Here is an 18,913-nt window from a genome sequence, read left to right as displayed (position 1 = left end):
TGATTTCTGCCCGAGTCCCGTCGGATTCTTAGACGTGAAGACAACACCTCCCATAATTCCGCGAAATCAAAGCATCATCAAGCTCCGCCTTTATTTTGAATAAGCGACCTCTAGTGGCAAAAAATTTCATATTGTGCCTTTAATTTCCGAATATTTCTGAAAATTCTGTCCATGTACAACTCTGTGTCCCTCATTTTGTTCCATCTCAATGTCTCTCTCTCTCTCTTTCACTCACTCCATATCAATCTCATCTCTGGCTTTCTGCAGCGCTCATCACATTCCCATGTGCAGGAGTTTTCTGTCTAACACTATCCGATCTCTTATCGGGACAAGAGAGTTGTTTTGCTAAATCTTCACCCTCGCCAACCTCTCCTCAGTTGTTTTGATATATCTCTCTTAGTTTAGATTAAGTGATCCAGCATCTTCCGTATCTCTGTTTTTGCCGCTTCTGCATTCTTATCCCTCTCGGTCGCACACATGATCAATGCTATCAGCTCTGTGTGGCAGTGATAAATTATGCATGCGCTCCAGTCAGTGGCTGAGTTGAGGTTTGGTTGAGTCACAGTGGTGATAGCGAGTCTTAATCAGCAACTAAAGTGTGAGAACTCTTAATGTCCACCCTGAGGGCCGTGAAGAGCAGCCTGGCTCTTTAAGGATGACTTATGTGAGAGCCATGGCCTTGTGTTTAGCGTACATGCTCCATCATGTTGAGACGGTGCTATTATGGGTTTGAACCTGAATTCAATTCCTCCATGCTCTCTTCATCATTTACTGCCCTGTTTCAGATGTTTCGTAAATAAACTGTCAAAAATATTACAAATAAAATATATACACTGCTGTTCAAAAAAGAGGGTTTTTCACAGTGATGCCATAGAATAACCAATTTTTAGTTCCAATGAACAGTTCTTAAAATAACCCTTTTTATTATTATTATTAATATTATTAGTGAGAAGAACATTTTAAAAATCCACAGAATCTGTTTCCACTATAAAGAACCTTTTGTGCAATGCTGTGATTCCATGGATGGTTCTTCATGGAACCGTTGATGCCAATAAATGACCTTTATTGTTAAGAGTGTACATGAAGTTGGTCCTACTTTATATTAAGTGTCTTAATTACTATGTACTAACATTTATATTAATTATTTGATACAATGCACTTATTGTGTACATACGTAATTTTTCCATTGTACTTGTATTTTAAAAATAGCTCAAGGGTCAAGAGTATAATTATAGATGTAATTACAGCTGTAATTACATCTATAATTACATTCTTGACCCTTCCTTTACAAGTTAACCCACCCTTAAACCTAAAAATACCACTGAACCTGCCCCTAACTTACCCATATCCCACCTCAATAGCAGGAAAAGTGTTTTTTTCAATAAAACATGAACACAATAAGTACAAAGTAACTTTGTTTTTTTGTTTGTTTTTTTATGCGAGTACATAATAGTTAAAAACACCTAATCTAAAGTGACTTTCCATGGCAAACATTAGTTGTTCTACCAAAAAAATGTCCTGCAAAATACTGGATAAAAACCTGTCTTCTGCTCAAACCAAGAACGTTTTTTTCTTTTTTCTTTTTTCATAAGACATGTTGAGTTGAGTGCAGATGTGGTGAGCTGCCAATTTTAATTGAATTTGACTTTAGCAAGTTAATAGTTTGATACATGAATATCCACAAAAAATCCATAGCCACACAAATATTGGGTAAAATAATGTACTTCTAATTACACTGAACTACTTTTATAGAGACATTTCAGGGCTGAATTAAAGTATATTTATAATAATATTATAATTGTTTTTTTTTTTTTTTTTTTTTTTTTTTTAACAGAGCTCCACCCTTTTCATCTTGCAGGTGCTTCTATTGGTTTACAGCACCTGTCAATGCTCTCCTCTTCCTCTGCTATTTCAAATTTTTCTCCCTTCCATTTTCTTTTTTTCTGTTGGTTGCCCAGATGCCTGCAAGACACATTGGTTCATCTTTCTTTAAACTCATTTTTATTTCTGATCTACGACAGCCTTTTATGATCATGTGAAGGTGTTAATGACTTTGTGAATCATTACTCCATGTGCCAATTCATTGTTCCAGTTCAAACCTCTGAGTCTGAGGTGATGAGAGTCTAGCTGGATGCTGTGGAAATGTGACATGATTTAAACCTCCTTCTCACCTAAATCGTAACCTTGCAAAATTGAGTGCTTATAAGTTTATACCGGTGACACTAGAAAAAGATACTCAAAAGGTATTTTCATAATTGGTAACACTTAACAGTAAGGTTTCATTAACATTAGTTAACTACTTTATTTAACGTGAACTAAGATGGAACAATAGTTCTACAGCATTCATTAATCTTATTTAAAGCTGCAGTACATTACTTTTTTTGGTTAAAATCAATTTTTGAGCAAGTACATAACCATCTCCTTGCCTTAGCTCGATTCACAACGATAAGCTTGTAATAATGTTTTATAATAAAATCGGTACTGGTGGGTTTCTGTGGGAAATTCATCTTTGCGTCATTCACGTTATGTTTACATGAAGGAGTTCCAGCTAGTAGGCTATATGGCATGTGAGGATGCTGCTAGTAGCAGATCATTTATAGCCTTTTCCTCACAGCAGCTGCAATAATTAAAATTATCATTTTGATGGTGGATTGTAATCTAGAAAGATCCAAATGACAATCATCAGTGACAACTGGAGATTCACCCATAGTCAAAAGCAAAATACTTTGGACTGCAGAGTGGCTAATGCACACACGCTAATACACACTAAATACAGTCACACAATGCTGATGTTGTTAACATTAAAGGTGCCCTAGAATCAATAATTGAATTTACCTTGGCATAGTTGAATAACAAGAGTTCAGTACATGGAAAAGACATACAGTGAGTCTCAAACACCATTGTTTCCTCCTTCTTGTGTAAATCTCATTTGTTTAAAAGACCTCAAAAAAACAGGCGAATCACAACATAACACCGACTGTTACGTAACAGTCAGGATCATTAATATGTATGCCCCCAATATTTGCATATGCCAGCCCATGTTCAAGGCATTACACAAGGGCAGCCAGTATTAACGTCTTTATTCAAAAAATGAATAAAAAAAAAATCTATGGGGTATTTTGAGCTGAAACTTCACAGACACATTCAGGGGACACCTTAAACTTATATTACATCTTGTAAAAACTGGTTCTAGGGCACCTTTAACAATTTGAGAACAAAGTATAACAGCAATAATAATTTGCACAGCTAGACATGATCCGAGCTAAGCGATCATTAGATTTAATCACCATTGGCAGTGCGATTTATTGTAATGCTTTTTTTCTCAGTTGGTCAGATCAAAAGTGGCAGACGTGATACTTACTTGTTCAGATGACATTTTCTGGTGAAAATTCTTATTTTGGTCATACTTCCAAGACGTAGAATCTGTGATTCTCAAGTACAGTATCCACACTGGTGCGGTGACTTACAGCAAACATTAGATACATCCAGCTTTAACTAATGTTAACAAATGAGACCTTATTGTAAAGTGTTACCTGATAATTTATTCCAGAACATACAGTACACGTTTGTTTGTTTGCTTCCTTTGTTTGTTGTTTATTTATTGGTGTTATATATTAATGTTTAATTACTACACTGAAAAGTAGTTGGTGTAGAAAACAATTCACTCAATTCAAATGTAAGTAATATTAAATTAAATGTGAAATTTTGAAGTAGAAAAACTGAAGTAGAATGTAAATGAAACATACCCAAATATTTTTTTTACAATATATCAAATAATGTACTAATTATTTAAATATTAATTTATTTATTCATTTCTTTGTTTTTATTTTAATTAATAAATATTGCAGATCTGATCTGGTATATGGCACAACACTATTTCAGTTTGTTTTTCCAGCATTCCTTTAGAAAAAGTGGGTAAAAAATGTGGATCTTAGAGAACAGAATGTATAAATCACTCAACCTAGAAGAGTAATAAAAAAATCTCCTTTTAATCTCAGTCACTCTGCTGTCGCTCAACAGTATATGGTCCTTTTCACAAAATTGGATAAAATGATTCATATACCACAATATTGATCAAATGTTTCAACCTAGTGTCTCATGACAAGCTATTATTTCCTCAGCCTTGTGCTTCCATCTCAGTGATGTTACCGTGATGAAAGAAATAATGACAAAATTGCTAACCGCTCTGGAAGACGCATCAAAACATGCCTGTGGAGATCTGCGTAATATTTAATATCAAATTACAGCTGAAAAGACCCCTTCCGATCTCATTTCTTCTTTGCTTGCTTGTTTATCTGTATGTTTGCTGAGGTTATGTGTTATGGTATGAGTAGATACTATAAAAACATAAAGAGGAAATGGGATTGTTGCAGGCGGGATTCGAACCTACGTTAACTGTAGCACCACAGTGTGTTTGGAGCACCTTTTTCTTGGCATCTTGGAGCTCTAACTCTTTTTTTTTTTTTATTCCTTTTGATACTTTAGAAGCGAAGGAGATTGTCCTGAAAGCTCAGATTTTAGCGGGAGGAAGAGGCAAAGGAGTGTTCGACAGCGGCCTGAAAGGAGGGGTGCATTTAACAAAAGAGTGAGTACCTGCCCAGACCCATTTTCTGTGAAAGAATAGACCTGTCGTTCATTCCTCTTAAAACTCATGTCATTGCTTGACATCCTGTATTTCTCCCCAAGAAAATAGAGCAGAATATCTCACTGCCCTCAGCATTTGTGATGTCCTTAAAAACTCAGTTGTAATGTAGAATGATGGATTTCTCAGGTGAACAAATTATAAGTGTGATAGAAACTATAAAAATGTTGTGGAAAAAACCCTTGAGAATGAAGGAGACGTGAAATATGGCAATCTCTTAAAACTTTTCCAGAAAACCATGAGTTTTCCTCAAGTAGGGACTGATTTATGACTGAATGCCTGCGTCGTGTATCACTGTCACATAGTGTACTTCGGCATTTGGGATGAAGAGAATCGTCCAGAGAAAACACTCTGAAATTCAGCCTGATCTGTTTTATCTAGCAAATGAGCACAGTGCTTTCTGTGTCCCTGAGAAATCATCCCGAGTTTGTTTCTTAAACAACTGAAACTTTTTTTTTTTTTCTTTTTTCTGTACTATTGTTGTTTGTAGTACACTAAAAAGATGACAGGAAATTGTCAGGAGAGAGACAGGACAACGGCATTTAAAATAGTCTGGAAGACTTGCGTCCACATGCACTTTCATCCAATATCATCTTGCTAGATTACTGCACGCAACAATGAACACAGCGTGAGCTGCAATGTCTGATCTGAGAAAAATTAGACATACGAGTCAAAAAGATTCACAGAAAATTCAGGCTTGTTCATGAGTTCACAACTGACTCCCTCACTGAACCGCAATTCATTTCTGATTCAAAATTAATCAAGTTTTGTTGCTATGATGTATATTTTAGGTTTGAGAAGCTTACATCAGTCTGTTACTGACTGGTTGTTCAAATGATGTGTGGTTAAAGACACATTCACAATAGAAAAATGTGTTTTGATGTATAAATTAATAGAATTCTAGAATTAATATTCTCAAAAAAGTTTTACAAATATACAAAAAAGTGATTATTTTGTATAGTATATGAGGTCCAATTGTAAGGTTGAATCAACTGTAAGCAAATCTTTGTTTGTGTGAGAGCCATAATACCCCACACCCCACCCCAAAGAGTGAGAAATATTCTTAGAAAACAGAGTAATATTTATTAGTGATGCACTGAAACACTGAAACCGATATTAAAGTTTTCATTTAGCCTGGAAACTGAAACCGAAAATAAGTAATAAATTAATATTTTTTTAATAATCAACACTCAAGCAAAAACTCAGTTGTATATAATATTTATAATTTATATAAACTTTTTAATTATATAATTTATTAACTTTACTTTTTTGTTGAAATATAAACAGTACAGTCCAAAAGTTTGGAACCACTAAGATTTTTAATGTTTTTAAAAGAAGTTTCGTCTGCTCACCAAGGCTACATTTATTAAATTAAAAATACAGTAAAAACAGTAATATTGTGAAATATTATTACAATTTAAAATAACTGTTTCTATTTGAATATATTTCACAAAGTAATTTATTCCTGTGTTAGCAAAGCTGAATTTTCAGCATCATTACTCCAGTCTTCAGTGTCACATGATCCTTCAGAAATCATTCTAATATGCTGATCTGCTGCTCAAGAAACATTTAATGTGTACAATTGTTGAAAATATTTGTGTACTATTTTTTTCAGGATTATTTGATGAATAGAAAGTTCAAAAGAACAGTGTTTATCTGAAATACTAATCTTTTGTAACATTATAAATGTCTTTACTTCGTTCAAAACTTTTGATTGATTTAATGCATCCTTGTCTGAATAAAAGTATTCATTTTTTCATTTCTTTTCAAAAAATAAAAAAAAAATTCTTACTGACCCCAAACTTTTGTAAATCAATCAAAATGGTAGTAAAGTATAATGCTACAGAAGCTCATTAGATTTCAGATAAACACTGTTCTTTTGAACTTTCTATTCATCAAATAATCCTGAAAAAAATATTGTACACAAATATTTTGTACAATTGTACACATAAATGTTTCTTGAGCAGCAGATCAGCATATTAGAATGATTTCTGAAGGATCATGTGACACTGAAGACTGGAGTAATGATGCTGAAAATTCAGCTTTGCCATCACAGGAATAAATTACTTTGTGAAATATATTCAAATAGAAAACAGTTATTTTAAATTGTAATAATATTTCACAATATTACTGTTTTTTACTGTATTTTTAATAAATAAATATAGCCTTGGTGAGCAGACGAAACTTCTTTTAAAAACATAAAAAAATCTTAGTGGTTCCAAACTTTTGGACTGTACTATATATATATATATATATATATATATATATATATATGCCTCAGAAAAAAATAAATAAATAAGTAATTAAATACTGGTGAGGATCTTGAGACAAAACAATGGCACTGACAAAGTTTAAGACATGTTAGTGCAAGTTGCTTTCAGTTAAAGCTCAAGCACTAGATTTAAGCCTTGTCTGTGAAACCAGGGGATTAAGTCATGAAGATGGGTTAAGTAAAAAAACATAGTGAATATTTAATAGTACATATACTTAGCAAAGTGCTCCACAGCATTGCCAAGTCCTCAAAAAATAAAATAAAATAAAACTCTGAGTGATTACATGGGGCATGACACATCTCAGTACGTTGTACTGTATCTTTCAACATACCTTCTGATGTTCATTAATGTTTATTTCATGCTATAACTAGTAGTAAAGAGAAAGAGATGAATGGTTCACTTGCGCTCTGTACTGCCGCTTAAACTGAGGCGCTACAGCGATCTGTCACGCCACATTAAAGTATTTATTATTGTTTGAATTTCATTATAAAATTAACAGAATTTGAAACCCAAGAATTTATTTCATATCAAAAGTAACAAAGAACAAAGCTTATTGTTATTATTGGATGGGAGGCATGCTATGAATTATTGTGCATCACTAAGATACATATAGTAGATGCATTTGTCATTTGAAAGTTGCACACAACAGTTGTAGTAAATTAAAAGTATAAAATTCTCTGTTTCAGTCCTGCTGTTGTTGGAGAGTTGGCTGGTAAGATGCTCGGCTTCAATCTGACCACCAAACAGACCCCTAAGGAAGGAGTGAAAGTAAAAACGGTACTGAGAAGAGCACCTTGTTTATCTCTGGCATAATTTCTTCTTTTTAATGTTGTTTCCACTGAATAAATAATCGCTTTTGCGCTTGGAAATGAAATTCTCTGTCTCTCTTTCCACTCTCCTTGACTTCTTGGCTTCAGGAGTAAGCTGTATAATACAGATCTATTTAAAGATGCTCTATTTTTTTTTTTTTTTTTTAAGAAATCTTTTTTTTGTTGCCATTAGCTGAGTTTAGGTGTCATAGGTCATTGAGATGAATAAACCATGTGAGTCAGATCTCGGTGTGCAGGGAATGTTGGTAAACAGGCATATCCATGTGTCACTAACAAGCAGAAATATAATTTTCCTCCCTTTTTCTCTATTTCTATGTCTGACACCCACACAGACCAGCGTACTCCTACAACCACCCCGTATGTTTATCACTGTTTATCTTTCTCCCTCAGGAGGTAATGATGGCTTCCTGCGCTTAGCATGTGTTTGTCCTCTCTTCTTTAAACACAATTTAGAGCTCCCCATTATCACCCGCTTTTATTCCCACCGACCTCCCCTCGTGCGACCGACAAAACTTTTTGCACAAGAACGGCATCACATTTTTTATCTTTTTCCTGCCCTAGAAACAGCCATGGGGGGGGTGGAAGTGCACGGCTGAAAGAGTAGGGCAGATTCATAAGGGAGGTGGTGAGGAATAACAGAGGTGGGATACAAACAAAAAAATAAATAAATGCTTTAGAAATGCCAGCTCGAGCGTGTGGCATCCCCCACAAACTTCTCTCGCTGCATTTGAGAGCGTGTCACATTTGCTATTCAAGAGCCCTCTGGTTTCCTTTTCACATGGATGCATTATTGTATAATGAGGTTTTCCTCATGAATTCAGAATTCAGTATCGGTTTATTGAGAAGAAAAAGGAAAAGTGTGTTTTGTAAAATTGGTGACCTTCTCTAAGCCTTCAGAAGATGTTGTTATACTTCATCGCAGCAAATATATGAGTGAAAATTTTGGTAGTGATATAAAATTAAACATGGCAAATATAGGCTAGTATTTACAGTATAAACAAAGTACAATATATGTATATATATATATATATATATAATATAATATAATATTACTCTCTGTAGCTCTCAGCCCTAAAGGGGTTTGAATATGGATGAGTGTTTGAATATGACTGGTGTTAAAAGGATGTAATTGTGTTGTCAGTCTCAAAGAGGAATTCTGCTTGTGAGCTGTCAGTGTGTCATCAGGACTCTGTGTTAATGTGCTGTATTTCACTCAACTCTGTTAGTGCAATCTGTCTCGTTGGCCTTCTCTTTCTTTTCTGCTGAAATAGAAGCATAAAAATAGAATAAAGGATAAAATAGATGGAAGGACGATGTAGGAAATAGAATGAACAGAAGGTGCAAACGTTTGTTTCATATATATATATATATAAGGTGTGAAAGTGTTTGCCCCCTTCCTTAATTTTTTTTTTTTATTATTATTTTTTGCATGTTTGTGACACTTTAATGTTTCAGATCATCAAACAAATTTAAATATTAATCAAAGATAACACAAGTAAACATAACATGCAGTTTTATAATAAAGGGTTTTTTTATGAAGGGAAAACAAAATCCAAACCCACATGGCCCTGTGTGAAAAAGTGCATTTCTAAAGCTTTGGGACTCCAGCAAACCACATTGAGAGCCATTATCCACAAATGGCGTAAACATGGAACAGTGGTGAACCTTCCCAGGAGTGGCTGGCCGACCAAAATTACCCCAAGAGCGCAGCGACGACTCATCCAAGAGGTCACAAAAGACCCCACAACAACATCCAAAGAACTGCAGGCCTCACTTGCCTCAGTTAAAGGTGCCCTAGATTATGTTTTTAAAAGATGTGATATAAGTCTAAGGTGTCCCCTGAATGTGTCTGTGAAGTTTCAGCTCAAAATACCCCATAGATTTTTTTTAATAAATTTTTTTAACTGCCTATTTTGGGGAATCATTATAAACGCGCCGATTTTATGCTGCGGCCCCTTTAAATCCCGTGCTGTCCGCCCACAGAGCTCGCGCTTGCCTTAAACAGTGCCTTAACAAAGTTTACACAGCTAATATAACCCTCAAATGGATCTTTATAAAGTGTTCGTCATGCATGCGGCATGCATGCGTCGGATTATGTGAGTATTGTATACTGTTATATTGTTTACTTCTGATTTTGAATGAGTTTGATAGTGCTCCGTGGCTAACGGGCTAATGCTACACTGTTGGAGAGATTTATAAAGAATGAAGTTGTGTTTTTGAATTATACAGACTGCAAGTATTTAATAATGAAAATAGCGACGGCTCTTGTCTCCGTGAATACAGTAAGAAACGATGGTAACTTTAACCACATTTAACAGTACATTAGCAACATGCTAACAAAACATTTAGAAAGACAGTTTACAAATATCACTAAATATATCATGTTATCATGGATCATGTCAATTATTTTTGCTCCATCTGCCATTTTTCGCTATTGTTCTTGCTTGCTTACCTAGTCTGATGATTTGGCTGTGCACATCCAGATGTTAATACTGCCTGCCCTTGTGTAATGCCTTTTAATGTTGGGAACGTGGGCTGGCATATGCAAATATTGGGGGCGTACACCCCGACTGTTACGTAACAGTCGGTGTTATGTTGAGATTCGCCTGTTCTTCGGAGGTCTTTTAAACAAATTAGATTTATATAAGAAGGAGGAAACAATGGAGTTTGAGACTCACTGTATGTCATTTCCATGTACTGAACTCTTGTTATTTAACTATGCCAAGATAAATTCAATTTTTCATTCGAGGGCACCTTTAAGGTCAGTGTTCATGACTCCACCATAAGAAAGAGACTGGGCAAAAATGTCCTGCATGGCAGAGTTTCAAGATGAAAACCACTGCTGAGCAAAAAGAACATAAAGGCTCGTCTCAGTTTTGCCAGAAAACATCTTGATGATCCCCAAGATTTTTGGGAAAATACTCTGGACTGATGAGACAAAAGTTGAACGTTTTGGAAGGTGTGTATCCCATTACGTCTGGCGTAAAAGTAACACAGCATTTTAGAAAAGAACATCATACCAACAGTAAAATATGGTGGTGGTGGTAGTGTTATGGTCTGGGGCTGTTTTGCTGCTTCAGGACATGGAAGACTTGCTGTGATAAATGGATACATGAATTCTGCTGTCTACCAAAAAATCCTGAAGGACAATGTCCGGCCATCTGTTTGTGACCTCAAGCTGAAGCGAACTTGGGTTCTGCAGCAGGACAATGATCCAAAACACACCAGCAAGTCCACCTCTGAATGGCTGAAGAAAAACAAAATGAAGACTTTGGAGTGGCCTAGTCAAAGTCCTGACTCAATCCTATTGAGATGCTGTGGCATGACCTTAAAAAGGCGGTTCATGCTCGAAAACCCTCCAATGTGGCTGAATTACAATAATTCTGCAAAGATGAGTGAGCCAAAAATCCTCCACAACGCTGTAACAGACTCATTGCAAGTTATCGCAAACGCCTGATTGCAGTTGTTGCTGCTAAGGGTGGCCCAACCAGTTATTAGGTTTAGGGGGCAAGCACTTTTTCACACAGGGCCATGTGGGTTTGGATTTTGCTTTCCCTTCATAATAAAAACCTTCATTTAAAAACTGCATGTTGTGTTTGCTTGTGTTATCTTTGATTAATATTTAAATTAGTTTGATGATCTAAAACATTAAAGTGTGACAAACATGCAAAAAAATAAAAAATCAGGAAGGGGGCAAACGCTTTTTCACACCACTGTGTATATTAGCCAATATTTGAATTTTGATGAATTCTGTTTCTAGTTTGTTGGCTAAATGTTAACATGAATGACAGATAACATTAATGATTTTACATGTAGATTCGCAGATTTTCAACCCGCTTTGTATCGTTACAGTGTCGGTAGTAAATGTAAAGTAACAATGTTTATTCATTTTCCGTGTTACCTGGACCGAGAAATTCACTTTTATTTTTCATTAAAAGTCCATTGGGTGATGCGTTTTGCACTTTTGACAGCTCCAGGGCTTTTGTGAAAAGTACAAATTATACTTCCATGTTTTTGTATCCCTGCCCACGGACAGTCAGATTGACAGAGGGTTATTAACTAAACAGTTAATGTAAGAGGTGGTTTATCACTGAAAATCGTACCATGTCTACTCTTTAAACAGCATTATGGCGAAAATGGAGCACTGTTGATTAAATGTTGATTACAAACATGGAGGTTTTTCAGATTTCCTGTTGCGGCATTCTCTCAGTATTTGTGATTCTTTGCAGCCTTTAGCCAATGCCTACAATACGGTCACTGGAAACTGAAAAAACTCACTCTCGCTAAACATTTACCCTTTGAATTCTTGCACCCGGGAACAATACAAGTTGACACCTTTATTACTAAAAGTTTACGAATAAGTATTTCCAACTAAAGCAAGGCAGTATTTGACTCTGGTAAATTCATCCATAGCAGACTGGTGGGAGTGGTCATGAACTACAAAATGCCCAGTGCATTATGGGTTTTGAAGTTTTCCCTACCTATTTTGAAAAAGGGAAGACAACAGCCTTTTTTCTCTAATTTCTCTAGTCAGGTAGAACCAACTACTTTTTTTGCCTTTCTACTGGCAGCCATTTTTTTTTTGAAAGCCAATTTTGTCAGCAATGAAATACCCCTTAAAATAGTTACTCAATGCAATAAAAAAAAAGTACAGTTAAACACAGTTTTTTGTTTTGTTTTGTTTGAAAAAAAAAACATGTTTCCATGGGGAAATAGGATTAGACTGTGTTGCAGGTGAGACTCTAACCTACATAACCCATTTGAGTGTTATGGTTCAACATGTCGGGTACTCGAGCACCTGCACCACACCTCTGTCTTCCCTTGCTTTTCTTTATCTGTCCTTCCCTCATCCTCTTTTGTCAGTTCCCTTCCATCCATTTTTATTAGTAGTTATGTCAACCCTGTAATTGGTGGTTCTCTCCTTTATCCACTTGCCATCTCTCATCGAGTTTCATGATGGCTGATTATCTTGTATTAGAAGTAGCAGCAGAGGCCTGCAGCCAGTAAACTTCAAAAACCAGCGTCTGTTAATACACCATAATGAATAGATAACAAACAATGATGAATCCCCTTCTCACCTATTGGATGTGTTTGTACTGAGCAGGTGATGGTTGCAGAAGCTCTGGATATCTCCAGGGAAACATATTTTGCCATCTTGATGGACCGCTCCTGTAATGGACCCGTGATGGTGGGCAGCCCTCAGGGTGGTGTGGACATAGAGGAAGTGGCTGCAACCACGCCAGAGCTCATCTTCAAGGTATCTTACTTATATCTGATGGAAAGTGCTTTCAAGGGTGTAGGAGTTGAGTTACTTTGAGATTTTGTGATAAATGGGTCCTTTTTTTTTTTTTTCTTGCTGTTTTGAAATAAACTTCCTTATAGAAAAGCATCTACAGAAATCATATATAACAATAAAATGTATGGAAATAAATATATTAAACATTCTGGAAATGTCTATAAAAATTTCTCTGATAAAGCCAAATCCTTCACTAAGCTGCATTTACAGTCAAACCAAAAATTCAGACATTTTTGATATTTTTGAAATAATTTTACTACTGGGTACAAGACACTATAGTTCATTTATGTAAGTGAGGAAAGTAAAATAAAGTAAACTGTGACATATTATACCCAAAAATTCTTCATGCAGTGGACTACCGGTAAAACTGATAAAAATTTGGAACCAAAAATTCTTCAGACACTTTGACCTGACCATGTTTTGCTTAAGTGTTATCTGACATAATTAAGATTTTTTTTTTCTGACACAGTTTTTTTTACCATTATATTACCATTTTTTAAACTATAGTGAATACACTGTATTAATGAATGAAATGTTTAATGTCTGAATAAATTTTGGTTTGACTATATTGCAGGTTGTTTTTTGTCTTTTTTTTTTTTTTGAGAATTTTGTAAATGTATACAATAAGCTTACAAATTTAGTTTATATGCCCACAAATCTTCCATAAAAGCCTTACAAAAATATGAAACATTATGAAATCTATAAAAAAGGATGAAAAAAATAAGCTGATATTTTTCATGTTTGAAATGTAAATTCTACAAAAGTGTTTGCAAGAGTACAAAATATGCAAGAACTTTTTCACAGAAGTGTTACAAAAGTATGAAATATTACGAAATCTACAGAAGTATTAAAATTGTATGAAATACAAAAGTACAGCAAAATCGACAAAATTGTTACAGAAAGTCAAAATAAAATTATTACAAAGATTAATTAATTTTTTTTTACAAATGATTCATTTAAAATTGTAACAAATGATTCATGAAAGTGTTACAAAAGTATGAAATTATTAAAAAATATATGGAAGTAGTACAAATGTAGGAAATTAAAGAAAGTATTAAGAAATCTACGAAAATATAACTAAAAGATGAAATGCAGAAGTACTATGAAATCATCCAGTGTTTCAAAAGTATGAAAAATGAAGCTGTTTGAAATCTTTTGTGGACATATGGGAAATTAAATGTATGAAAGTTTTTTCAAGAGCAGGAGATATAAACATTTTGAAAACACGAAAGTGTTACAAAATGCAAAATATTTCAAAATATGTAGAAGTATTACAAATTAATTAAATCTTAAAGCATTTTTAATTTGTTTTTATTTTAAATTAATTATGTAACAACTAAAGCCATCAAAATATCAAAAAATGTCATGGAAATTAATTTGTGTTTACTCAGTAGTCTTAAATGTACAGCTGCAAAAAGACACGCTTATGAGAGAGAGAGTGAGTTTTTCCATTCCTACTGTTATAAGTGAACCACAGATAAAAAATAAAATGATTCAAAAAAAAATAAATAAATGATGAATGATATGGCCCCTTTAATGGACTGCTTCCTCATATTAAGACATGTAAAAGCTATGTCTCATTTTTGTACTGTAGCTCTTTGTGACATCTGGTCTTGTGCATTATCGCTCTTGTCTGTGTCTGTCTCTGTGTATGAGTGATCTTTTAGAGATGGCCTTATAATTGGAAAGCCATTGTTCTCCAGCTCTCGTCTTTTTCTCATTTGAGGTTGGCTGCATGCCAGCGCTTAATTGCAGCTCTCTTGATTTTAATGCGAACATCCGCTTTGTGTCAAACTATAGCTGATGGTTGGTTTTCCTTTTGCCTTCTCTCTCCCATCTCTTGCCTCAGGAAGTCATAGATATATTCGAAGGGGTCCGAGACGACCAGGCGCTACGTATGGCAGCCAATTTGGGATTCAAAGGACCATTGGAGAGACAGGTAATGGGTTTGGCCTGAATCTCTCCCAAAGAGATTCTGCCATTAGAGTCTGTGTCATTAACAGAAGCACAGTGGCCCTCACCTTACCTCACCTCCCCCCCGTCCACTATGTCTCCATTTATGTCATGGAAATAAAAAAGCGAGAGTTCTGGTCATGATGACTCTGCCAATACAGTCATTAAACATTTCTCGCCTGAGCAGAAATCACCGGTCATCAACAATTTGTGCTGTTACATCTTCCACATAAAGCGTCACCTATAAACAGCTCGCAGATTTGCTGCAACTACCTTCGCCATAAATGATAAGACATTTACCCTGAGGCCTGTTACGTGGTCTCAGAGTGACTCTCGCGCTGGTGATTCGGTCTTTCGTATTTTCACTAAATCTGTGTTTTTCCATGCCTGTCACTTAATGATGGTCAAAATCAGATACCAAAATAAATGCAAATTGGTATTGTAAATATTGATGTTCACACTTTAGATTATGGTCCAGTTCTCACTATTAACTGTTAACTATGACTTTTGCCTCAATAAACTCCTAATTACTGCTTATTAATAGTTAGTAAGGTAGTTATTAAGTATAGGTATTGGGTCGGATTAAGGATGTAGAATAAGGTCATGAAAAATAAGGCATTAAAGGGTTAGTTCACCCAAAAATGAAAATTATGTCATTAATTACTCACCCTCATGTCGTTCCAAACCCGTAAGACTTTCATACATCTTCCGAATGAATATGAATATGAACGAAAGTCTTACGGGTTAGGAACGACATGAGTAATTAATGACAGAATTCATTTTTGGGTGAACTAACCCTATAATATGTGCTTTATAAGTACTAATAAACAGCCAATATACTAGTAACATATATGTTAATAAGCAACTAGTTAATAGTGAGAATTGGACCCTAAACTAAAGTGTTACCATATTGATAAATCTTGCATTCACTTGAATGAATGAACTAAGATTGCAGGATTGTTGAACCAAGATTTTCAGATCAATTTCTTATGGTTTATGTATGTATTTATTTATATAATACACATGCACACACATACAGTTTACAAATATGCATATATAAATGAGTGTATAATTTTTGTATAATTCTAAAATATTTTTAATTACATTTTTAATCAATTTTTATTTCCACCAGAGCCTGTGAGACATTGTTGAAATGATAGCAATGAAAATTCGACTTGTAGAATGAAGCTGTAACGTAATTCGTAGATACAGGAAGAAGGAGGCGGGAACCGGCGAACATTCAACATAACTTTAATATAAAACACGTCTGCCGGCCACACAAACATAATAAAACATAAAATAAAGTCCATACCTGGTCCTCTCTCCTCCTTCACTGTCGTCGCTCCTCCTTTTATGCTCCCGGAGCTCCTCCGTGAGAGACTCAAGGACGGTGCGCCTCCCAGGTGAAGATCGTTAACACTCGCGTCACCGGCCTCGAGCCGTTCCCTCATGGCTCTCGCCCGCCCTGCTCGTCACATACCCCCATCGCCCCTCGCAGGCCGGGGGGTACTCCCGCGACTGCGCTTACTCCCCCCGGGGGCCTGTCTCGGCGGCCGCAGCACCTGGGGTAAGGACAGACGAGAAGAGAGAAAGGAGACGGAAGCAAGGGGAGCGACAGGACGAGAGAGGGGAGAGAGGAAAAAGGAAAAAAAAATTCCGGGTCCGGTTCCCAGACACACTGCCGCTCGGTCCTCAGCCTGCCGAGAGGCTCTTCTTCGCGGTGCCATGCGATGGCACTGGACGCTCGGTGGACGGCCCGATCCTCGACCTGGTGATGGCTCCTTCAGTTGAGGGCAGCCGGCAGCGAGTCCGCCGTCCCCTGCTCCTCCCCTTCATGGCAGACGGTAGCAGGCTCCGGCCCACAGCAGACGACGGCACTCCTCCGCTCCCTCCAGGACGGCAGCCACCCCACCTCGTCCCAGGAGCACGGCATCCGGGTCTCCATCCCACCTTTCACAAGGCTCCAGTACCACCGCCTCGGGCAGCCTCTCGCGGTCTTCACTCGGCTCTCCGACAGCATGTCCCTCCTTCCTCCCGGGTTTCGGCACCAATGTAACGTAGTTCGTAGATACGGGACGGAGGAGGCGGGAACCGGCGAACATTCAACATAACTTTAATATAAAATAAACAAAGAACAAAACACAATTAATGCCGGCAGACCCTCACGGACGTCTGCTGGCCACACATAATAAACATAAACGTAATAAACATAATAAAACATAAAATAAAGTCCAGGCCTGGTCCTCTCTCGTCCTTCACTGTCATCGCTCCTCCTTTTATGCTCCCGGAGCTCCTCCGTGAGAGACTCAAGGCCGCTGGGCCTCACAGGTGAAGATCATTAACACTCACGTCACCGGCCTTGCGCCGTTCCCTCACGGCTCTCGCCCGCCCTGCTCGTCACAGAAGCCTAACTTTTCGTTTTCATACATTTTTAACAGTGTTAACAAAAAGTAGGGGGACATCTTTCCAGACGTGTTTGCATTACAGATTTGCGCAAAACCTTTGCGACATTTTCTAAATATCGACAAAATCTTTTGCGAAATGACTGCATTTCCATTAACCGATGTTATGCGACTAAAACGTCTGTTTTTCCTCTCGCAATAAGTCATTCCAAAAATCATGGCAACGTATATCCCAGCCACTGCACTAGCCATTATTTTTAATCAAAGGAGACATAGGCATGTTATCCAAGCATTTAGTGAAAGGAAAGCCCCTTATACTTGGGACTGGCTACGTATAAGGTGTTTCTGGGTGTTTCACCCTCCGATCTGTGGCATTTCTTTGTTGTTTAGAATCCAGTAGTCAATTTGCGCAATTTAAAGGGTAATGGAAACATGGCATTTGAAACCTTAAAAGGGTCATATATTTAAAATGAACCTTACCTCACTTCAGAATGTAGAGGTGGAAATATTCCTGTTTAAAACTAATGGCAGGTAAAGTTTGTAAAGAATCAAGTGTTTTCCAACTGCACAGGTCCAATCACACTAAACACTTTAAAGAAATCTGCATTGGTTCGTGTCATAATTGAGTATACAAGTGTATATTTCTCTCAAGAAAGCTTGGCCATATGGAAATTACTGCTAAATGTCTGTCTTGTCAGTTTGGCTCTCGTAAAGTCGTCCCTTTACTGCGCATCTTTTGCGAGCATCTATTTGAGTCAATGCTAATTAGAATGTTTGGGATGCAGTATACCGCTAACTTAGCTTCACTACTTTGAAGTGCAGCGATATGACAAACAGCGGCGCTCGCCTGTGCGTGCTGATGAGAGCAGCGCTACAATGTTTTCTGTCAGCATGCGCTCATTATCAAAAGAGCTTCCATTGGTTATGGGAAAGGGAGATGTCATTTTAGCTCTTAAATGCTTTGAAAGAAGAATTTGTTCAGATGGCATGCTTTCAGAAAGCACGTGAAATAGCAAAGTGTAGAGCAATAAGCAGTTGGTTATCTTTTCTGTCTTAACCTCTCATCAAAACTCAGATGTTGTAGACTGATCAGGTGCTGCCTTTATTAACAAAATGAATAAACAGAGAACTGTAGATAGATTTAAAGACACTTTACATGTAATAATTAACTATTACTCTTTATATTTTGGGGAATTTGGGAGTTTGCTGTGACTAAGAGCATGAAAGCCTATTTGGACAAACAAGTGTAGCTAAAAATGTATTTAAAAAAAAAAAAAAAATCAATGAAAGTTATTTACAAAAGTACTGCAAAATATACAGAATTGTTACAAAAAGTCAAAATGTAAAACTGTAAAGTATCCAGTTTTCCATAAAAGTGTTACAAACGTATGAAATATTACAAAATCTATGGAAGTAGTAGTGTCAAATGTACAAACTTCGATACCAAGTAAACTGAAATTTTAAAAATGTGACGCTTTGAGCGCTGTTGAGAGGATTCGTAAACACCTCTGATTGGC

The 18,913-nt window shown here is 36.4% G+C and overlaps 1 protein-coding gene across 1 annotated transcript in view; it reads left to right on the top strand.

Moving 5' to 3' along the window:
- The window catches only part of suclg2 (succinate-CoA ligase GDP-forming subunit beta), a 170,599-nt gene that overhangs the window by 64,687 nt on the left and 86,999 nt on the right, over positions 1 to 18,913 (top strand). Inside the window, exons 3-6 of the mRNA XM_048173302.1 lie at positions 4,486 to 4,585; positions 7,602 to 7,692; positions 12,850 to 13,002; positions 14,891 to 14,980. Of these exons, the coding sequence (XP_048029259.1) occupies positions 4,486 to 4,585; positions 7,602 to 7,692; positions 12,850 to 13,002; positions 14,891 to 14,980 (434 nt within the window). The remainder of the gene's footprint in view (positions 1 to 4,485; positions 4,586 to 7,601; positions 7,693 to 12,849; positions 13,003 to 14,890; positions 14,981 to 18,913) is intronic.

Source organism: Megalobrama amblycephala, linkage group LG21 (genome assembly GCF_018812025.1).
Source record: "Megalobrama amblycephala isolate DHTTF-2021 linkage group LG21, ASM1881202v1, whole genome shotgun sequence".
Taxonomy (NCBI): Eukaryota; Metazoa; Chordata; class Actinopteri; order Cypriniformes; family Xenocyprididae; genus Megalobrama; species Megalobrama amblycephala.
This window is presented reverse-complemented; position numbering and strand designations above follow the sequence as displayed.